This window comes from Bos indicus x Bos taurus, chromosome 4, assembly GCF_003369695.1.
Source record: "Bos indicus x Bos taurus breed Angus x Brahman F1 hybrid chromosome 4, Bos_hybrid_MaternalHap_v2.0, whole genome shotgun sequence".
Lineage (NCBI taxonomy): Eukaryota > Metazoa > Chordata > Mammalia > Artiodactyla > Bovidae > Bos > Bos indicus x Bos taurus.
This window is the reverse complement of record NC_040079.1, coordinates 41,933,279-41,957,582: the sequence shown is the minus strand read 5'-3', so window position 1 is coordinate 41,957,582 and position 24,304 is coordinate 41,933,279. Positions and strand designations below refer to the sequence as shown.

The 24,304-nt window shown below is 43.1% G+C and overlaps 1 protein-coding gene across 9 annotated transcripts in view; it reads right to left on the bottom strand.

Moving 5' to 3' along the window:
• Positions 1–24,304, bottom strand: part of HECW1 (HECT, C2 and WW domain containing E3 ubiquitin protein ligase 1) — a 481,203-nt gene that overhangs the window by 265,675 nt on the left and 191,224 nt on the right. For all 9 annotated transcript variants that reach the window (XM_027539200.1, XM_027539204.1, XM_027539202.1 and 6 more), the window contains one exon: positions 4,590–4,914. In XM_027539200.1, the coding sequence (XP_027395001.1) occupies positions 4,590–4,914 (325 nt within the window). The remainder of the gene's footprint in view (positions 1–4,589; positions 4,915–24,304) is intronic.

Genomic DNA, 24,304 nt, shown 5'->3' with positions numbered 1-24,304 from the left:
CCTGACTCAGGGATCGAACCCAGGTTTCCTGCATTGCAGGCAGATTCTTTAACATCTGAACCACCAGGGAAGCCTCAAGTTAATAAGAAAGTTAGTTTTGCAAATTATAAGCATATGATGCCCACTTTACCTATTCAATTATATTTTCATAATGGTCATTGCATACTTATTTCATATTTCAGCAGTTTTAATAAGGGTTCCTTCCAACAGAGTCAAAGGAATGGCTATTTTTAGAAATTGATCATCCTAAAGAGGGTTTTAAGATATTCAGCTTTTTAACATATTGGGATGTAAAATGAAGAAGTGGAAAATACTTAAATTGATCCACTTTAATTAACTTAGCATTCTAATGGTTAGAGGTTTTAACAGTATCCTTCAGTTGATGTATCCTAATCCAAATATATACTACTGTTTTCTCAGTGGGAGGAAGCCATGGGCATTGCTCAATATTTAACCCTAAGTATAGGACTCACAAACAATTAGCTTTCAGTTGTCAAAGTCATTACTGAATGAACGATTGTGAAACTATTTCCTGGGAATAGTGATGAAAACTGTATCTGCCTCTATGACTAAATCATAAGCTTCTACCCATTTAATGACAATGAAAGTCTCTTCCCAGGTTCCTCTGGGTTTGGTAAGACATTTTTACATTCTATAATGTACAACTGAAACAATTGAGCACATGTTTAACAACCATGGCTAGGCTCAACGAATCCTGGGAATTAGAGTAATTTGCCATGATGCATCCAGAGACTAGAGCTACCTGACAAGTTAAATCAAGATGCAATTTAATGATCAACAGGCAGTAAGTGCACAGTATCTCATCAATTCCATGCAATGATCCTGAGAAGATAGTTATGTTTTTTCTCCATAGCCAGGTCAAGCTGACATTGAAACCCCATATCTTTCCCCATTCTGTGTCATAGGGGAGAGAATCCTTCATCACACTCTTGAGTTCAGGAACCACCCCATAAATGAGGGCAACCAAATGTGATTTCATGGTGAAAGTAACAATAATGCTTCTATTATTGTGCTATGGCTGGCTTCCTGGCTAAAGACAACATTGATGACTTGGTGGCAGCATCAGTGAGCAGGGCCACATGTCCCCTTCCAAATCCAGATTACTTTGGCAGAAGAAAAGTCACGTTTGTCTAGAGAGCTCTGGAGGTCATAGTTGAGAGGCCACAAACCTGGCCTCACATGGACAGTTAGATTACCCACTGATGTGGAATGGCCTGTAGGTGAAGTTACCTCCAAATGTCCCAAGATGTCTCAGTGGTCAGCGTGGGGTCTGCTGCCAGGGTAGGCAGCTGTGTGGCCTTGGGAACCACTAACTTGGCATTTCCTCAATTGTGGAATAACAGATTAGATGAAATCACTTGAGCTCTATGATTTGCTCTTTGGCAAGGCACCATGAATCTGGCAGATGAGTTACTAAGGACTCACAAATAATTAACTTTTAAGATTCACAGATAATTTTGGATGTGGAAGTTGTTTTTGAAATGCTATGCCACTGAAAGTGTTGGCATTTTGCATTAAATCACTTCTCAGTTATATATGTGTTCTACTGTGGGAAGAACAAACTGTCAAACTGAGATTCTCAAGAGGATGCGCTGTGTTTACTTTTGTCTCAGTTGAAATGTCATGTTAACACCAGATTCTGTTCATTCATGGAGTTGCAGGACACTTGATACTGCTGACTCTCCCTTCCTCAAACACCCCCTCTCTTATCTTCTATGATGTGGTTGCTAAGTTCTCTTACCTCTCCATCGAACCTCCACCTTCTTTTTGAGTTCCTCCTCTGCCTCTCCCTCTTTCTGATAGGGACCTTCTGGTGCTTTATTTCTACATACAGTCCCTGAGTGAATTCTTCCACTCTCAGGGACAACTACCCCAGATCTACACCTCAGCCTTGATCTAGGGCTGAACTCCAGATTCTTTCATCTCTTCCTATGGGTGAAGGTTTCCACCTCTCTCTTCTGCTGTGCTCCTACTCCAACTATTCCTTGACTTGAGAAATAAATGCCATTGACATCACTGCAGGAAGGTACAGCTGTGAAGAGCTGATTCAAAACCAGATCTGGGTTTATCCACCTTATTAGGACAGACTCGAATGTGTTTTTTTTTTTTTTTTTTTATAGCTGAGTAGTATTCCATTGTATATATGTACCACAATTTCTGTATCCATTCATCTGTCGATGGATATCTAGGTTGCTTCCATGTCCGAGCTATTGTAAGTAGTGCTGTAGTGAACATTGGGGTACGTGTGTCTCTCTTAATTATGGTTTTCTCAGAGTATATATCCAGCAGTGGGATTGTTGGGTCATATAATAGTTCTAGGGCTTCTCAGATGGTGCTAGTGGTAAAGAGCCTGCCTGCCAATGCAGGAGATGTAAGAGATGTGGGTTTGATCCCTGGGTCAGGCAGATTTCCTGGAGAAGGGCATGGCAACCCGCTCAGTGTTCTTGCCTAGAGAACAGAGAGGAGCCTGGTGGGCTACAGTTTATAGGGTTGCAAAGAGTTGGACATGACTGAAGGGACTTAGCATGTACATACGCATGGTAGTTCTATTCCTAGTTTTCAAAGAAATCTCCATACTGTTCTCCATAGTGACTATATCAATTTATAAACAGGGGGCTCAATCCAGTGTTCTGTGACAAACCAGAGGGGTGGGTTAGGGTGGGAAACGGGAGGGGTTCAGGAGGGATGGGACATATGTATACCTGTGGCTGATTTGCGTTCATGTGTGGCAGAGGCCAACACAGTATTGTAAAGCAACTGTCTTCCAATAACTGCATTTGTTCTAATACTTCTCAATACTGTACAATTATAATCTTTGATAATTATTAACTCAAGAGGGCTTCCCTCATAGCACAGTCAGTAAAGAATCTGCCTGCAATGCAGGAGACCCAGCTTTGATTCCTGGGTCAGGAAGATCCCCTGGAGAAAGGAATGGCAACCCACTCCAGTATTCTTGCCTGGAAAATCTCATGAGCAGAGCCTGGAAGGTCCTAGTCCATGGGGTTGCAAAGGTCGGACAGGACTTAGTGACTAAACCAGTTACTCAAGAACAAATAAAAAAAAATATAGATCTGGGGTCAACAACCTAATTGTCTAAGGTGTTAAACAAGTAACCATCATAATTAAAGTAGAGATGGGCAGAAAGGAGAATGTGGAAAAACTGAAGGGTGCAAGCTAGTCTAAAAGGAAAAGTTAATCCTTTACTGCAGCTCACTAGAGCCCCGCGGAAACACTCAAAAAAAAAAAAAAAAAAAAGATCATGACATCCAGTCCCATCACTTCTGGTCAAATAGATGGGGAAACAATGGAAACAGTGACAGACTTTATTTTCTTGGGCTCCAAAATCACTGCAGATGGTGACTGCAGCCATGAAATTAAAAGACGTGTGCTCCTTGGAAGAAAAGCTATGACTAACCTAGACAGCACATTAAAAAGCAGAGACATTACTTTGCCAACAAAGGTCCATATAGTCAAGCTATGGTTTTTCCTGTAGGCATGTATGGATGTGAGAGTTGGACCATAAAGAAAGCTGAGTGCTGAAGAATTCATGCTTTGAACTGTGGTGTTGGAGAAGACTCTCGAGGGTCCCTTGGAATGCAAGGAGATCCAACCAGTCAATCCTAAAGGAAATCAACCCTGAATATTCATTGGAAGGACTGATGCTGAAGCTGAAGCTCCAATACTTTGGCCACCTGATGTGAAGAACTGACTCATTGGAAAAGACCTTGATTCTGGGAAAGATTGAAGGCAGAAGGAGAAGGGGACAACAGAGGATGAGATGGTTGGATGGAATCACCGCCCCAATGGACATGAGTTTGAGCAAGCTCCAGGAGTTGGTGATGGACAGGGAAGCCTGGCATGCTGTAGTCCATGGGGTCATAAAGAGTCAGACATGACTGAGTGACTGAACTAAACTGAATGTTGAAAACTAAACTGAAATTACTCTACATATAAGTGCATATCTTGGTTGCATATATTGTATTGCTCTGGACTTATAAACAAATGGATTTAAAAACAGGGCTTCCCTAGTGGCTCAGATGGTAAAGAATCTGCCTGCAATGCAAGAGACCTGGATATGATCGCTGCATCAGGAAGATCCCCTGGAGAAGGAAATGACTCTCCACTCTAGTATTCTTGCCTGGAGAATTCCATGGACAAAGGAGCCTGGCAGGCTACAGTCCATGGGGTCACAAAGAGTCAGACACGACTGAGGGAATGACACTTTCACTTTAAAATCAAGCTTTTCATATTCACTCACTCGTAAGTAGAAGAGCAAATGTATAGTTGCAATGGTGATGACATTTGTGTTCAGCTACATCCTGCCCTGCTACCTCCCAATTCTCTGCCACTGAATAGAAGTGGGAAGTGATGCCTTTGTGCGTGGTCTTCTGTGTGTTAGAATGTGGCATATAACACATTCGGTTGTGAATCGTGCACTTTAATGAAATGATCCCGTTTACTGAAACAGTAAAGCATCCTTTAAAGTGAATTATGCATTATATACTCGTTGAACGCCTGAACCACCGTGCTCCGACCACTATTTCTGCACTAAGTGCTGTTCTACTCACCAATGAGGTACATGCCGATCCAGTCCCCAGCATCCACTTCCTCCTTGATGTCCCAGTGGATCACCAGGTCCTGCGAGTGTCCTATGGAGTAGTAGGAACTGCTGACCATGAGTGTGGAGCGGCTGTCCGAGGTGACCAGGTCGGTGTCGCTGGTGGAGCGGGGGATGGTGACGGCACCATGGGGGCCAGTCCTGATGGCCACACTGTGGTACTGGCCTGGATTGTAGCTGTGGCGGAGCGGCTCCTTGCACCGGCGTCGATTCTGGGAGTTTCTAGATGGAGATGCCATGGCGGCCAGGCCTAAGAACCTGTTCTGGTACAGATTCTGTGGGGGCAAACAGACAGTCAGCAGGGGCGGGAGATGTTGGCTCCACAGTCAGTCATGGTCTTCACAGGGAAGGGAGGATGGGTTGGGGGAAGCCAGCAGGGAGAGAGCAGCCCTTTTAGGAAGATTCGGAATAGACACAGAGCATTTTCCTCGGGGCCAAAGTGGTAGCTCTGGGTTCAGGTGGGGAAGGCAAGAACGAAATACAAACTCACCAAGGGGCCACGCCTTTCCTTGTTCTGCTGGGGTCTCTGCCTCCCTCAGCCCCCTCCAGCCTGCTAGGTATCAGAAGGCCAGGAATGTCTACAGAATGACCCGGTGGTGCGATGGCCCCCAAAGTGCCATCTCTTGAGTTCTCTGGCTAAATTCAATTGGATCCAACTTTACCCTTCTTTAAGGTAAATGATGGTTATTATCACGGCACATTTTAGTGATCTCTGTGGCATTTGAGACCCTACACACAACCCAGAATCAGAGGCAGTCCCTGCTGGAGGAGGCGGTCAGTGTCTTTCATTTACAGCTCTCATTCTACAGCAGGTCACTGTACCACCAGAAATGCCTCGTAAGGATCTCAGATATCCTAGTAATCTTCAAACACTGCAGTTTTCACTAAAATCCAACCTCAGAAGACCATGTCTCCCTTAGAGCTAATACTGTAGAAAATATTGTATCTGATGAGAAAAAAAATGCATTTTTTTTATTGTTTACAACTTGGAGCACTTCAAACTAGCTGAGCTGATACAGACCAATAACATGACTGTTTTGCTACAGATGGCTTTGAAAACAGGGGGAAAGGGCATCCTGTAGAATTGGAATGAGGATTCTTTTCGGAAACAAGCAGGGGTGATTTTTATTTCATCAAAGTATACTACAATTGGGATTTAAATGTACATTTTGGGGGTTCCTGCCTATAAAAGAATCTGCTGTTGTACAACTAATAGCACTTTTGTTTTTAAGAAGAGAAGATTAAGGTCTTAAAATCTGTTACATCATGCAGTTTAGATCCCAGGACTGTAACTTATTATACACATCCATCAAATGCGAGTTATTGAGTTTCTGTTAACCAGCCAGGAGGACCAGACTCAGCACCAGTCTACTCTTGAGATGATATAAGTCTATTTAGCAGTAATTTGGGTCCATACTTTTTCCATCTTCAAAGATCAGGGCACTTGTAAAAAGTCTATTAACCTGATTAAGCACAGTGTTGGTATTTGGAATTTTGGGCCTTAATGGCCATATGTCAGGCCTATTTATTCATCATCTGAGTCTCTTGTTGGGACTTTTTCTAGCCCCACTGGTGGTAACCATGGAATTACTATTGGCAGAGAAGCCAGGCTTCAGAAAGCATCTTATCACACCATTGGTACCATATGTCTTTTTTTTCTTTCTTTCTAATGTTTGTCACTGCAACCGTATGAAAATAGATGGACCACGGTGTTGCCTGGAAACCAGTCCACTTCTCAGGAACACAGGCACAGCCTTGAGCTTGGGAACAGCTCATGAACAGCCCACCTCACAGGCACCCTGGCTCTTCCAGACAGTCCAGGAGGATCACAGGAACCTGATCATTGTACAGGGGACTTTGCTCAGAGACCTTTGTAAAGCCTCCAAAATAAGGAAGGCTGCTGCTGGTGTGTAACCTTTCTTCAGTTTACATGTACTTTCTGTGCACCGATAGAATCTTATAGTGTTATCATGGAGGTTTGAACAAATTGAGAGAGTAGCACCGACATATTCACTGCCACATGTAAAGCAGCTAGTGAGAAGCTGATGTGTAACCCAGGGAGCTCAGCTCGGTGCTCTGTGATGGGTGGGATGGAGGGGTGGGATGGAGGTTCGAGAGGAAGGAGATATATGTATATATACAGCTGATTCACTCTGTTGTTCATCAGAAACTAATACAACATTGTAAAGTAATTACAGTCTAATTAAAAAAAAACAAAACACAAAATGACTACTTGGAATTAAATGAGATAATCAAGTATATAATTATTAGTCAGACCAAACAACAGGCAATTCTGGAGCATCACCTTCCAGTTTCCAAGCTGTGTATCCCTGGACAACTTACTTGATCTCTCTAGCCCTCTGTTTCCTCATCTATAAATGGGTTGCTGTCAAAATTTTATGAGATAAATGCAAATAAAGCTCTTACTATAGTAAGTGCTCAATAAATAAACATGAATGCTTTGGCCACCTCATGCGAAGAGTTGACTCACTGGAAAAGACCCTGATGCTGGGAGGGGTTGGGGGCAGGAGGAGAAGGGGACGACAGAGGATGAGATGGCTGGATGGCATTACCGACTTGATGGACATGAGTTTGGGTGAACTCCAGGAGTTGGTGATGGACAGGGAGGCCTGGCATGCTGCAGTTCATGGGGTTGCAAAGAGTCGGACACAACTGAGTGACTGAACTGAACTGAACTGAAACACTACTAGCGTTGTTTTAGTAAGAAAGCATCACTGAAATGGAGGTCCCGGGTAGTCAGTGAGCCTCTTGTACTGGCCAAGGGTCCTCACACGTGTCCTCAGATCCTCACACGTAAAATTCACTCAACAGCAGACATTCAGCTCATCCTAGTTATGACCTTCCAGGTTTCCTCTTAGAAAACTGACACAGCAAACACTGAACAGGCCAGCATGTTTGGAAAGGTGTCCTATCTACCAGTCTTTGGATAAATCTTCCTTTTGCTTTGTGGGTAAAAATAAAAAAAACAAAACAAACTTCCCTTTATTTGTCAGGTTACTGCTTGAATGGAGTATTTTTTGCATCCATGTTGAGGCTGAGAGATTTTTATCTATGTCCGATCAGTCAGGGCTCATGGAAGATTATAGAGTGCTTTGCTTTCATTGAAGACTTCTGCTGTGGTATTTTTTATTAGAATTCCCTGGAAACCAGGCAAGTCTCCTGACACTGTCAAATTACACCAGTTTACACCATCCACATGGTGGGAACAAAAGCACAGAAAGAAATGTTATTCAAGGAAGATGTCTCTCATTAATTTACTAGATTGGAATTAATGGTATTTTCCTGGAATTAGAAGGACAGCTTCAATGCTGCTCTTCAAAGACTGCACTCCGTCACCTCACCCCAGCTTTGTCCACATCCTCCTCACCCTTGGAAGGATTTATATTCTGCTTTGAGGTTATGCTCCAGCACCAGCTCTGCTGTAACCTCTCCTTATAGCCTTCCCCATTCCCAAGAGAGAGGGGCTTTCTACTCTGTGATCCCACAGGAATCTCATTTTCCCTGCAAGGATTCTCACTGTGTTATCTCTAGTTGACCCGTGTTGTGCCCTAAGCTATGAAGTCCCTGAGGCCAGTGTTTACAGCTCTTTATATCTCCTGGAACTTGCATGACATCTGGCACGCACACACACAAAAGGGCTAAAAACTTTAATAGAATTTATTTTACTCAATGAAGTCCCTTCTTATTCCACAAAGAGCTTAAAATGACTAATATATAAAATACAGAAAGATGTGATGTTAGTAGTAGATGGTGCAGGGAATGAAAAATACAGAGACAAACAGTTATGTAGGAAGAAGGCTAATATCAGACTCTACGCCATCACTTCCTAAACAGGTGTTTTTGTTAAAGACTCACACAGCTGCTTCTGGAATAGAGCAGGTGGATGGCTGATTTCCAACATGTCATTTCTTTGTGGCCATGGTCCCCCAAGACTTTCACACATGTTCTAGTTTAAACTATAGATGCATCCAGCTAGAAGAAGCAGTTTAATCACTCTCTGCTCACATCTGACCTGTGGGAGAGAGATGAGCATCTGTCCTGTTTTTAAATAGCCCTGGATAAAAGACCACTCTTTCCCTAACAGCAACTCCAATATTTATAACGTCACAATTCTTCCTCATCTCTAAGGCAAATCTTCCCCTTCTTTCTCTTAGTTCCTTCACTCAACAGATGCAGAGAAGTTAACCGTATTACTAACTGTATCCCAGTTTTTTCCCATTCCATCAAGTAATTCAAATGTCACTTATCTTCTTACATTGTTGATAGGCAATAGACACAGATAAGGAAACCACAGAATATTAGTAACAATTTCAGTTACATTGCAATTTTCTAATTATTGGTTCAGTAACATTGTAATTTTCTAATTATAGCCCTAGTTATCGGCTATGCTAAGCATATATTTTAATTGACCCTTGAAAAAGAGGTCCAATGAGTGAGCACTAAAAACAATCCGATCACATCATGTCCTGATTCACAGGGAGTGCGATTCCATCTGTTGGCTTATTTCCCATTTGTCACAGATCTGACAATGATGTTTACTTGTTTTGCTTTCCGACTTAAATAATTCATCAGTGTTGAAATGTTTTGAATTAAATTATATTCTTCAGTTATTTTTTTAAATCTTGGAATAGGCCATGTGTGTTTAATCTGTTTAGTATGCATTATAGAACAATAGCAAAAACAAAACCTTCCAGGAGGAGACAGAATCTTAAAAGCAAAAAACATCACTTCTAGGGAAGGAACAAGTTACTATGTACATCTTTTTTTTTTTTTTTTTTGGTTTTTTAAAGAACATAGGGAGACAAAAGATTTGGCTGTGTCAATTTCTAACTGACAGAGTCATTAATAGCTTTTCTGTTTTGGAATATAAAGCTGTGAGTGAGTGCTGTCTCAGAAATGAAAAGAAAGTGACAAAAGACATCTAGAATAGAGAAAGTGATTCTTAATAAATGCCTCTACACTCAGAAATCAAAAACTGTGACTGGAAAACACAGGCCCTGAAGGAAACTTCATTAGAGTATACAAGTTGAGGTTATAGAAACTGGCATTATTTAGCAGGAAGAAAGAACATGAGAGTTTTTTGAGTTCATGAACAGATTTGATTTTGAGCAAGTAGATGCCTGAAGCTTTTTTATCCTATCCTCAGCTCTTGTTATGCCATCAAGCGGGTAATGGAACTCAAAAAAATTATATAATATCTCTTTCTGCAGTGGATTTGAGAAAATTTACAACAAAAGAAATGTAGATGGAAATAGGGAAATATAAGCCAGGCAGAAATTGGGAAGTAACAATAAGAAAGGATAATAATATTAGGAACATTTACTCTATGGTTGGAACTTGGTACATTATCTCATTAAAATCCTAGCAAGTATCACTCTTTCCATGTTGGTGAGAAACCCGGCTCAGATATTTAATAGTTAATAAACAATGCCAAAGTCACACCTCTTGCAGCAGGAAATAGGGATTTGAGCCATTCTATGCGACTGTGAGGAGGGCAAACCACAGCCAAACCTGAAGGAAATCAACCCTGAATATTCACTGAAAGGACTGTTGCTGAAGTTGAAGCTCCAATACTTTGGCCACCTGATTTGAAGAGCTGACTCATTGGAAAAGGCCCTGATGCTGGGAAAGATAGAAGGCAAAAGAAGAGGGGAGCAGCAGAGGATGAGATGGTTAGATAGCAACACCAATGCAATGGACATGAATTTGAGCAAACTCTGGCAGATAGCAGAGGATAGAGGAGCCTGGCATGCTGCAGTCCATGGAGTCACAAAGTATTAGACATGACTTAGCAACTGAACAACAGCAATGTGATTATAAGTCGGCACTTCGATCACTCAGATGCACTCTCTTCAAATTATAACATGGGACTATATAGTTGCAGTAATTGAGACTTAGATTCCCCTCTGAGACTTTTGGCAGTCAAAATGATAAAGGAAAATGTAATTCTCACAATCAGAATATGGGAATATTTTTTCCCCTCTAAGTTGTAAGATGCTTCATATTCAACTTTATATAGGAAACACTGCATGATATGGTAAACAATATCATAGAAGAATATCTTTTCTTAAAAATCACAAATGTAGTGGCAGATTGCTTGGACAAGTCTTTGATGAAAGCTGAGGTCATAATACGGAGTATATTCAGGGCTGAATGGATGGGTTCTGCTATGTGCTTTGACCACATTCAAAAGTCCCCTTGGCTTATTGCACTCCTGAGGCCCCAGGCCTCTTGCTCTCAACTCAGTATCTGTTCTTTATCCTCCATCTCGCTCTCTGGCCTTGATGCTGATAAAATAAACTTTCACGTATTGAGGTATGAGGAAATCATTCTGGCTTGTACATGAGTTAACTTAAATTTCATGCTAACTAGAACAGCCTGTTTGTGGCCTATCAAACTTACATTGTACATCTGCTTTAATTATTAAACAAAAATGTTCACTGACCAGAAATAAAGAATGTCTATCTTAAAAGTAAAGATTAAATGCTTTCCTTCCTGGGATGCCATTGCTGGTACTCCTTCCATTATAAGACTCCCTTCCCAGGTGCTAAGGTCATACTGACTGGCTATGTATGTGCTGGTCTGTTTTTCTGAACACTCTGAAGGAATGTACCCTGACTTGTTTGATGTTCTTTGTTCTGACGAGACAGAAAACTATGCTTAAAACCATGCTTCTCCGGAGCAGTTCCTCAGAGTTGTCTGAGAGGCTGTCCTCAGTTTGGCTCAAATAAAACTCTTTTCCATTCCTATTATAGACTGTTTATTATTTTCCTTGATAATGCGAGTAAACCAGAGCCTTACAGATATGTTCTCTCTGCGACTATCTTGTTAACTTACTTCTTATTAGTGTCCTTCAACTAGGATGTAGAAGCTTTCCTCGTGGCTCAGCTAGTAAAGAATCCGCCTGCAATGTGGGAGACCTGAGTTCGATCCCTGGGTTGGGAAGATCCCCTGGAGAAGGGAAAGGCTACCCACTCCAATATTCTGGCCTGGAGAATTCCATGGACTGTATAGTCCATGGAGTCTCAAAGAGTCGGACACAACTGAGCGACTTTCACTTTCACTTCACTCACTAGGACGTAGGCATCAAGAGAGCGCCGTGGTCCCTGCCCAGTCCCTTTAGGTCTGCATTTCCAACTAAGGTTGTGCTGGGCAGGGATGCAGTGAATGCTCAGTGAATGAATGAATGAATGGGCATGTAGGTGACGAAGACTGGGCCATACCTGCCTCCTCTGTCTCGAAGCCATGATGTGATGCTCTCTTCCCTGCTCTCAGGAACTTAACTCAGTGCCTCTTTGGTCTCAAGCACACAACTTTGTGCCCATAATCCCCTGTATTACTGGTTTTCAAATGACACTGGTCAGAAGGGAGGCTTGACAATGAGACAAATATGGCCCCCAGGGAGGTCCCTTCTTCCATTTCATATCCCAAGACCTGAGTCCTGCCGGTACATTCCTACCTCTGTTGTTGTGAGTGAGGCTGTGGGACAGAGGTGGGTGTGAGGGGCTGAGGTGGCCCTGACCCCACCAGATGGCTGGGCATGTCTGAGGAGGAAAAGTGGGAGGTGGCTGCAATAGCGTCATCTTTGTCCAGCTCTTCAGCAGCTGGGCACCCATCGCTGAAACTGTGCCTCCAAAATGTTTTTAGCCTCAAAGCCATGTGTTGAAAACTTCATCTTTTATGCTGGCCATTGTGCAGAAAAATATCACAGAGTTACATAAACTAAATTGTGTGGGCTCTTTTTCTTGAAAGAAGAAATAGAATCCCATACGTTTTTGGCTGAAAGGGAACACAAGGCAGAGAAGATTTTAATAAGCAAGTCAAGCCAAGCCAGGGAATATCCACATTGGAAGCTGGGATTTTAACTGGTTAAAATGACAGTCAACCCATACTTTTAGGAACACACAAAGCCTTATCACTGACAATGAAGTCCGATAAGACACTAATTAGAGTTAACAGTCCCATCCCCACTTCTCTGGGGCCCCACTGACTGGGGAGGAAAGGGTTTGTTTGTGGGCCAAATGCCTTCTCTCTGCTTGTGCCTAATGGGTGACTGGGATGCTCCGCCGTGCTTCGTTGGGTGTGTGCCCTTCACTGCTTCAGTCAAGTCTGGAATTTCTTGATGAAGCTCTGTGTCTCTATGGAGGTTTATGTTTGGAGGCATCCAAGAACCAAGCTGTCAAAATCTGGGAGGTTTGTATGAGTGAAACAGTGGATGGGGAGAAAGGAAGTTAGGAGATAGTTTGGGGAAGGGCAGGGAAGCTTCCTGTGTTGTTTGCAAGAAATCCCTGATCTCTAGTGCTTCATTCTGTTCTACGTTGAAGAGAAAGTTCATTGAAAATGGTATTCCTCTGTGTGTGTGTGTGTGTGTGTGTGAACAGAGAGAGACAGACAGACAAATGACAGAGACAGAACATGAATGGTCATGCCCAGATATGAAAAACATTCCTGTCTTTCCCTTTCCAATGTTCAATTCAGTTCAGTTCAGTCACTCAGTCATGTCCAACTCTTTGCAACCCCATGAATCGCAGCACACTGGGCCTCCCTGTCCATCACCAGCTCCCGGAGTTCACTCAGACTCACATCCATCAAGTCAGTGATACCATCCAGTCATCTCATCCTCTGTAGTCCCCTTCTTCTCCTGCCCCCAATCCCTCCCAGCATCAGAGTCTTTTCCAATGAGTCAACTCTTCACATCAGGTGGCCAAAGTACTGGACTTTCAGCTTTAGCATCATTCCTTCCAAAGAAATCCCAGGGCTGATCTCCTTCAGAATGGACTGGTTGGATCTCCTTGCAGTCCAAGGGACTCTCAAGAGTCTTCTCCAACACCATAGTTCAAAAGCATCAATTCTTCGGCGCTCAGCCTTCTTCACAGTTCAACTTTCACATCCATACATGACCACAGGAAAAACCATAGCCTTGACTAGATGAACCTTTGTTGGCAACGTAATGTCTCTGTTTTTGAATATGCTATCTAGGTTGGTCATAACTTTTCTTCCAAGGAGTGTCTTTTAATTTCATGGCTGTAATCACCATCTGCAGTGATTTTGGAGCCCAGAAAAATAAAGTCTGACTCTGTTTCCATTGTTTCCCCATCTATTTGCCATGAAGTCATGGGACCGGATGCCATGATCTTTGTTTTCTGAATGTTCAGCTTTAAGCCAACTTTTTCACTCTCCATTTTCACCTTCATCAAGAGGCTTTTGAGTTCCTCTTCACTTTCTGCCATAAGGGTGGTGTCATCTGCATATCTGAGGTTATTGATATTTCTCCAGGCAATCTTGATTCCAGCTTGTGTTTCTTCCAGTCCAGCGTTCTCATGATGTACTCTGCATATAAGCTAAATAAACAGGGTGACAATATACAGCCTTGATGTACTCCTTTTCCTATTTGGAACCAGTCTGGTGTTCCATGTCCAGTTCTAACTGTTGCTTCCTGACCTGCATACAGATTTCTCAAGAGGCAGGCCAGGTGGTCTGGTATTCCCATCTCTTTCAGAATTTTCTACAGTTTATTGTGATCCACACAGTCAAAGGCTTTGACATAGTCAATAAAGCAGAAATAGATGTTTTTCTGGAACTCTCTTGCTTTTTCCCTGATCCAGCGGATGTTGGCAATTTGATCTCTGGTTCCTCTGCCTTTTCTAAAACCAGCTTGAACATCAGGAAGTTCACGATTCACATATTGCTGAAGCCTGGCTTGGAGAATTTTGAGCATTACTTTACGAGCGTGTGAGATGAGTGCAATTGTGCAGTAGTTTGAGCATTCTTTGGCATTGCCTTTCTTTGGGATTGGAATGAAAACTGACATTTTCCAGTCCTGTGGCCACTGCTGAGTTTTCCAAATTGGCTGGCATATTGAGTGTGGCACTTTCACAGCATCATCTTTCAGGATTTGGAATAGCTCAACTGGAATTCCATCACCTCCACCAGCTTTGTTCATAGGGATGCTTTCTAAGGCCCACTTGACTTCACATTCCAGGATGCCTGGCTCTAGGTCAGTGATCACACCATCGTGATTATCTGGGTCGTGAAGATCTTTTTTGTACAGTTCTTCTGTGTATTCTTGCCATCTTTCCAATGTTAAATAGGTCTTTTTCTTCGTCAGGAGGGTCCCATACTAACAGATGTTGGTAAAGCTCCTTCTTTACCTATTGATGCTTGCAGGAGAAAACCAAATGCTTTATCTCCCAGTCAGGCCAGGTTGGGCCATCCAAGCTCTGAGGGACCCTGCTGACCCCTCAGGAGGCCCCTGGTGGAAGCGTAGGGGAGCAGAATGTCTGCATGTCCGATCTTCTCAGAATCCAGCACTAGGCAGCTACGAGGAACATCCTGACTCTGCATCTCTGCTCCTGACTCCAGAGGGCAGCTGAGCCAGTGACATGTGAGTCAATGACATCACACACGCACCCAGGGCCCCTGCTTGGCTACAGTCCTGTCTCCCAAATCTGACCATAGGACTGAGTCACCCAGACCCCTAGAGTGAGTTGTGGGAGGTCCTGTCCTCCCCACTAGGAAGCAGAGGTCCCCAGAAGGGCAGCAGCCACTCCTGACCGCAGCAGGTGCATGACAGAGCCATGAGGGAACCCAGGGCCTTCCTCTCTCAGGAGGGACACCAGCCTTGTAGAAAATGTGAGGAGGTTTCCCTTATTTTCATGATCCTGATTAGATGTGGCAGCTAATAGGCAACACAGCCAGGCAATGAATATAGATGTAAGAAGGACATTTCAGTAGGGTTTCAAATGAGGGGCCAAGTTTGCACACATACTGGACTTAATACTCCAAAGTAAGTGATTACTGTAAAGCTTCAGAGTGCTGTATAAATACTCTCTTTTAAAATCTTCCACCCCTGGAAGGTTGGACCTGGCCAGATGGGTGGATTTTTCAGTAAACTCTGCTCTTGGTTTTCTTCTTCTTTCCTTGATCCCAAAGACTACATGTTTATTGAGTCATTACTATATACTAGAAGCTGTGTTCAGTATTGAGAGTGGAGATGAGATGAAATGAGAGAGATAAATGAAACAGTACCCCCTCCTTCAAGAGTTCTGCACAGAAGGCAGACATTTAAGCAGTCAACTATGACACAATGACAAGGGAGTGGTGGGCAGGGACCCCCGTGGAAGGGAGATGGATGCTGGGAAGGACTTTCCAGCGGGGAACAGTAACGCTGTCTTTGGAAGGAGCAGTAGGAATGCCACCAGCCAGGCAAGGGCAGAGAGAACTGCAATCCAGGCAGAAGGAACTCAGTGTGTAAAGACACAGCTTTACAGAAAAGCCTGGTGTGCTTCTAGGTTCAGCAGAGCTTCTCCCAGGCACTGGCCAGACAGTCAGGCAGCATGGCTGGAAGAGGGGCAGGCAGGTCTCCACACCACACCAAGACAAACAACCTCCTCCCTTGGAGGATGGTGAGCCACAGGAGATATTTGATCTAGGAAAAATACAATTTGCTCAACTTAGAAGCATCATTCTATAGCAATGAGGAGGAGAGCAAGAAACCTGCTGTGTCTGGGGAAGCCTGTGCTACAGCAACTCTGAAAGTCAAGTCCACATGGATAGAGAAGCTCCACCAGTCAGATGGTCTCTGAAGTCTAAACCCTCGGTACCATCTGCAAAGCAGGTGCTGAATCTCACTGTGAGAGGAGAAGAGGGAAACGAACAAGGGACATCCTGGGTCCTTGAGGGGGTGTGTAAATGAAGAGCAATCTGAAGGCATGGCTACGGAGACCACAGAGGTATGCCGTGTGGCCTGCTTCTACTAGGATCTCACATGCATCCCAGAGCACAGGAGTGTCATGTACCACGTGGCGCATCCTACGACACATAGTACTTGTGCCTAATTTTATTGTTGGAAAACACTGCCTCATTTAGCAGCATGTGCTCCAGAATAATTTGCTCGTCAGAACTAATCAAGAGAAGTACATTTCAAAATTCTTTCACTCTTCATTTGCAAAGCTTGCCCAACGCATCAATACAGAGCAAATTAGACTTTCTGGAACATATTGTATTTGTAATCTTTGGGCTGGTTACTATCTTGTGGTAAGAAAGATGCATAAGCAATAATTTCAGTACAGGGTGAAAAATAAGTTTAGAAGGATCAAAAGACAGACGAGAACTATCTGTTCTGTCTAATGAGGAAGGAAATTAAGACTTCAGGGAGAAGGGGAGAAGGTTTAATTTAGGCAAAATAAACATATAGAAAGGCATGAGTGCTTTAAAGACTGCCCACACACATTCAGGGGACAGGAAGCAGACCTGTGTGTCAGAGGCAGGATGCCTGGGGCGGGAGCAGTGGGGAAGGATGGAACTGAAGTAGAGACAAGACTGACTTAAAGGTCAAATGCACCAAGGTAAGAAGAGCGGTGTTTCTTTTGGGGAGAGTGAGCCCTTCTGGAGACAGGAGAAGATACAGTAGTGGGCTCACCTCCACTGTGCTTTCACAAATGTGAAATGCTACTGAACAACTTCCTTCAGGAGTAATTTGACAGAAGTCTCTGCCAAGCTATTAAGGGAAGTTACCAGAAAGGTAGATGGACGTTGTACAGCTGTCACCTCAGGGGTATGGGAGACTGTCCACACTGCTTTTTCAGATCACCTGTCAGGACTGATTGGAAGGCACCATCTTGGACTTTAGCTCTAACAAAGGAGCCAATCACTAGGGCTGTGAACCTAGTCATGACTGCCTGTCATCAGAACACAGAGGAACAGAACCAGAAGCAGTTTTTTGCTTCTCTTATCAACATGCCTGGGAAGAACACATCCAGAGCTGATAGAAATTCAATTGTTAATAATCGTGGTGATGGAGAAGACTCTTGAGAGTCCCTTGGAGTGCAAGGAGATCAAATCAGTCAATCCTAAAGGAAATTAACCCTGAATATTCATTGGAAGGACTGATGCTGAAGCTGAAGCTCCAATACTTGGGCCACCTGTTGTGAGGAGCTGACACACTGGAAAAGACCCTGTTGCTGGGAAAGATTGAGGGCAGGAGGAAAAGGGTGTAACAGAGGATGAGATGATTGGATAGCATCACTGACTCATGAGTTTGAGCAAATTCTGGGAGATGGTGAGGGCCAGGGAAGCCTGGCATGTTACAGTTCATGGGGTTGCAAAGAGTTGGATATGACTTAGCAACTGAACAGCAACAATAAAGCCACTTTTGGAAGACAACTTAGAGCAGGAATGAACAGTAAACTATTTATGATTTGGCAATATAAGTGAAACACATCTGGTCTCTCTCTCTCTCTTTTTCATATCCATCCTCTGCCTCCCTTGAGAGGCAGAGGCCAGCTCACATCCTGGGTGATATGCTCCTTCCCAAGTGTCTTTCCTGTCATCCTTGTGGTCACTCCTGTGATAGTTCTCGCCTGTGGTCCTCAACTGTCACTCATTCTCTTACTCACTGCACACTGTACCATCTCAGCACCCAGGCTATAAGAGGAAGGCCAACAGAGATGGTTTAAATTAAGAGTTATCTTTGGAAGAAGAAGGAAAATGAGCAAGAGCCAGGCCTATTAAAAAAAAAAATGAGGCCCATCTTCAGTGATTTAGGATAAAATGATTGGGACAGCTGAAGTGAGAGGAAGGAAAATCAACCAGTGGAGAAAAGAAATACAGCGACTACCATGTAAACACACTCACACCACCTGTGCTACTGAAATTCTCGAACAGACTTTACAGAAAAAGTCCCTTCTGACATTAATCGGTCACACTGATTAATTTTTTTGATTGTTCTAAGTTGCTTCAATTGAGGCAGCTCTAAGCTTCCTCAATATGAACACATGGGAAAGAGCTGTAGTCTGCTGGGATTTAGAGTATTTTTCATTTTACAGGGTAGAAGAAGGGAACGGTTTTTTCATAGTTGTAGTTTTCGTTTGTATGCCTGGGACTGTCACCAGTGCCTGTCTGTGATCCACAGAAGCTACAGCTGCCACAGTGAAATGACAAATTCCAGGGAGTATCCCACTGATTCCTGACCATGGGGAAATCTTTGCTCAATAGTATGGTATGGGTTTACATACAATTTAATACAAGTTAATTTGATTCTCTGTAGCCATCCCCAGGAAGCAAACTAGATGATTATCAATTGGGTAAGACAGTTTTCACTCTGAGGCTGATGCTTAGAAGTTTTGAGTCTCAATGATAGAGTAATATATTCAGGGCCCTCACTGCCACTTCATTACTCACAAGAAAAGCCTCCTACACTCAGACAAATAGAAATTCAGAAGTCTGAACAATCTAGATAGTTCAACTTTTTTTTTTTTCATTTGAGGCTGGAATTAATTATTCAGATAACATCTCTAATTTTCCATTTTACCGTGTAGGCAGGAAACATCAGAGATGAAAGTTTTGTATCCTTCCAGGGATGCGGGAGCAGCAGACACAGCCTTCACTTGGTGAGGTGGCAGCAACAGACAGGCTGTCATCTGCCTGGGTTGCCCTTCAAACTGCTCGTGAAGCTTTTGTGCAAAGACCCAATAGACAGCAGAATTAAAAGGAAAATGAGAAAATGAAGTAATTCAGGTTTTTGAAAGGCTGTTCAAGACGAAACATTAGTTCTGAGGAAGCAAGAGGCACAGGTACATGCTAATGAGTCTTAAGTGCATATACTTTCAAGATGTTAGTTTTATTCTTTGCAGACAACCAGTCTCATCCACACTAGTCCTGGGAAGATGACAGACTCCAATTTGGTAGGTTAATTATGACCCACAGTCAGAGGCCAGCATTTTACTCTTGCTTTAATAAAATTATTCCAAGGTCGTTAAAGCCACATGTCAGAATGGCTTTAAACTGCTAAGAGTGCCTTTCCCAGATAAACTTCATTTATTTAGTCATTAAGTCAGCCAATGCACATGTCTAATACTGGAATATGAATTAGAGTACAAGCTATGGTTTATATCTTCCCTGGAAAACCAGGTCACACTCGTATTAAAAACAACAGTCCAAGATAGTCTATAGAATATTTCTCACTCAACTGCCAAAGTAAGAGTTACTGAGAAGAATACAAATCCAGGGCTGGAGTCGGGTGGGTATTCCTGACAAGAAGGACGGTGCTTACCCAACCATAATATAAAGGATCTAGGACATGCACTTTAAGTCTTACCCAGTTTGAGTTTTCTTAGAAAAACACTGCATTACTGCTTTCTAATGACTCTAATTTTTCCAGAAAAACATCTATTTCTGCTTTATTGACTATGCCAAAGCCTTTGACTGTGTGGATCACAATAAACTGTGAAAAATTCTGAAAGAGATGGGAAAGAGACCAGACCACCTGACCTGCCTCTTGAGAAACCTATATGCAGGTCAGGAAGCAACAGTTAGAACTGGACATGGAACAACAGACTGGTTCCAAATAGGAAAAGGAGTACATCAAGGCTGTATATTGTCACCCTGCTTATTTAACTTATATGCAGAGTATATCATGAAAAACGCTGGGCTGGAAGAAACACAAGCTGGAATCAAGATTGCCGGGAGAAATATCAATAACCTCAGATATGCAGATGACACCACCCTTATGGCAGAAAGTGAAGAGGAACTCAAAAGCCTCTTGATAAAAGTGAAAGTGGAGAGTGAAAAAGTTGGCTTAAAGCTCAACATTCAGAAAACTAAGATCATGGCATCTGGTCCATCACTTCACGGGAAATAGATGGGGAGACAGTGGAAACAGTGTCAGACTTAATTTTTGGGGGCTCCAAAATCACTGCAGATGGTGATTGCAGCCATGAAATTAAAAGATGCTTACTGCTTGGAAGGAAAGTTATGACCAACCTAGACAGCATATTAAAAAGCAGAGACATTACTTTGTCAACAAAGGTCTGTCTAGTCAAGGCTATGGTTTTTCCAGTGGTCATGTATGGATGTGAGTTGGAATATAAAGAAAGCTGAGCACTGAAGAATTAATGCTTTTGAACTGTGGTGTTGGAGAAGACTCTTGAGGGTCCCTTGGACTGCAAGGAGATCCAACAAGTCCATCCTAAAGGAGATCAGTCCTGGGTGTTCATTGGTAGGACTGATTTTGAAGCTGAAACTCCAATACTTTGGCTACCTGATGCGGAGAGCTGACTCATTTGAAAAGACCCTGACGCTGGGAAAGATTGAGGGCAGTAGGAGAAGGGGACGACAGAGGATGAGATGGTTGGGTGGCATCACCGACTTGATGGACATGGGTTTGGGTGGACTCTGGGAGTTGGTGATGGACAGGGAGGCCTGGCATGCTGCGGTTCATGGGGTCGCAAAGCGTCAGACATGACTGAGCAACTGAACTGAACTAATGACTCTATTTCATATGTGCTTCAGTGGACATATTTTTAAACTGGATTAAAAAAAACCACACAACTGTATATTTGTGGGATTTTTTTGGTCATGCCATGCAGCATGTGGGATATTAATTCCCCAACCAGGGATTGAACCCATGCCCCCTGCAGTGGAAGTGTAGAGCCTTAACCACTGGTCCACCAACAGGGAAGTCCCTCAGTGGACATGTTATCAACACATTGAAGAAGGATGCCCAGAGCCAAACCCCATGCAGCTCCTCATGTAGCTAAGAAAACACTTCCCCCATCTTGAGACACCATCAAAATCTGGGTAGCAATTTTCATTTTTACCTATGCAGGGGAGGAGGTATGAGAAGGATCCTTGCTGGGACTGGTGATGATTGGAAAGCCTTGCAAACCATTTCAGTGATTGGCTCCTTCTGCGTATACCTGAACCATTTCTCTTCTTGGCCGCCTCTGCAGCACTATCCCTAGAGAATACCAGCCACACACAACAAAAAGGCTAGTTCCACACAGCCTCTGCTTCACAGGATGCAAAAACCATCTGAAAGATGATGAAAAGCAATCTCTATAATTAACATGTTTCCATCTGCCCATTAGGAAGTGTCAGAAATAAACAAACAAAAGTTATTGTGGCATTTTGGCAAGGACTTAAGAACCAGGACTGCACTGTGCCCTTGCTTCAATTGTATATAATTCAATTCTCTTTAACAATGTCCACTGAATATGTAGTCTGGTTAGTGTGTGTTAGCTGTTTGAGACATGATGCCTGGACTCAAGTCAAGACAACTGAGGCAGAAAAAGCTGACTGTACGAGCAAAATTAAAAATAAAACAAATGATTCACCTTCATGGAGATTCTGATTCAGCAGACTGGGATAGGGTTCAGGTAGCTGTATTTTTAATCCCCCCAGAAGCATTCATCACTATGTCTAATGGGTGGTGATCACAGAAAGCTGCAAAGAGGAGCTGGCTATTGGGATATTTTAGCAACAACTGTGCATTAAGTGCCTTAAAGGCATGGGTCAGACTTGGTGAAGCAAAGGATGGAGAAGGAGGCAGTTTCCAGCCAGAAGCAGAGCTACTGAGGCTGCCAAGTACACCCTGAGGGCTGCAGTGTCTTGAGAGGTGCCAGGAAGAACCTTGGAACAATTTGTTCCTAAATGGATTCAGCAGCTTTAGTTCACACCTGGCCTCATTTCTTGACCTAGAGTGGTCAGAGGGCCCACAAACCTTAGCTGTCAAGTGAAAGTAACATGGAAAGTTTGCTCTGGACCTGACAGCACCAGTGGTGGATGAGAGCGGAGACTGTCTCCAGCAGTTCTTTTAGCTGGACTGCCCCGTGGCGTCAATAGCTGTGCTGCTGACATGCTCAAAGTCAAACATGTGGGTGTGTCTTGTAAGGACCACAACACCTCGCCCTTGTCACTGGGCAGACACGGCCACAGCCTTTCCTGGGCATCAAGGAAAGCTGAGCCACATTCTGCAAATTCCAAGCACTTGAGGAAATTCTGAGTTCGGACTTTTGAGTATAAAAAAGATACATGGTGGGACTTAACCCCGGCGATCCAGTGGTTAAGACTCCATCTTCCAATACAAGGTGCGTGAATTTGATCTTTGGTGGGGGAATTAAGGTCCCATATGCCAAGGGATGTGGCAAAAAAAATTTTTTTTAAAGAAGCATGCTAAAAGTTCGAAAAATATGCAAAAATTAAAAGTAAAAAATTTTTAAATTCATGCCCCCTTAACTTTGCCACACAGAGAATACCAGAATGGTCATTTGCCATTATGTCCTTCCTTTTCTATTTTATGCATTTTGTTAGATAGTTGAGAACACACATTTTTGCATTCTGGTTTTTACATTTAGCTGTTACAATATATAAGAATTTCCCCTTCTTATTAAAAATACATCATGTAAATTTCAAAGTTATAATATTTTAACATATATTTATAATAATCATCACACTACTTCTATTTTTAGAAATTTAGATTGCTCTAACGACAGAGGATGAGATGGTTGGATGGCATCACTGACTCAATGGACATGAGTTTGGGTAAATTCCGGGAGTTGGTGATGGACATGGAGGCCTAGAGGCATGAGGTCACAAAGAGTTGGACACGACTAAGTGACTGAACTGAACTGAATTTTTCTCCATTATAAGTAATACTATTAAGCTGGCATGACCATGTATCAGTGAAAATGTTCAAGTCAAAAGCATTATTTCATTTATAGATTTGGGATTTTAAAAATGCATAAAAACAATATGTATGTATATGTAGAGCTGATTCATTTTGCTATACAGTAGAAACTAAGACCAGAGAAGGCAATGGCACCCCACTCCAGTACTCTTGCCTGGAAAATCCCATGGACAGAGGAGCCTGGTAGGCTGCAGTCCATGAGGTCACTAAGAGTCGGACACAACTGAGCGACTTCACTTTCACTTCTCACTTTCATGCATTGGAGAAAGAAATGGCAACCCACTCCAGAGTTTTTGCCTGGAGAAACCCAGGGACAGAGGAGCCTGGTAGGAGGCCGTCTATGGGGTCGCACAGAGCCAGACACGACTGAAGTGACTTAGCAGCAGCAGCAGCAGAAACTAAGACAACATGGTAAAACAACTGTACTCCAATAAAAATTAATTTAAAAAACCAATATGGTGATGTCACAAATGCCATTAATATTTAAAACTGGTTTAGTGAATCTCCTTTTGTTTGTCTGGTATGAATAGGCTTGCTATTACTTTGTTTCTCACCGAAGTGATGTAAAAACTACTGAATGAGATGGAGAGACATAGAAACTATCGACTGACTATGGGCTATGAGATGGAGAGACAATTGAACAGAAACAAAGGTTGATCTGAAAGTCTTTAGAGAGGCTGGAAAATACGTGTGTAACATAGACATCCTCCTCCACCAATCATCCAGGCTCCCTCTTGCCTCTGGCCGCCTCTCTGTCCTCTGGTCTTCCCTGCATTCTATGGAAAGCCTCACCTCCAAGAAGGGGCTGATCCAGGGGCTGTATCTGTATGGTCCACAGTCAATCTTGCTGCCTGCATTCAAGATGGCAGAACAAGGGAATGTCCTTCCCAGTTAGAATAAAGGCTAATGAAGGTATTGGGGCAAAATGCTTCTGAAGTCAGACTGACTTGGGCCTAAATACCCTTCCACCTGCTGTGTGATCCTAAACAAATCACTGGCTCTCTCCAAGAATAGTGGAGTGGGTAGTCATTCCCTTCTCCAGGTGATATTCCTGACCCAGGGATCGAACCCAGGTCTCCTGCATTGCAGGCAGATTCCTTACCATCCGAGCCACGTGGGAAGACCCTCCAAACTTCACCTGATTCAACAAAATAAGACTTGACCTCCTCCTCCTCTGG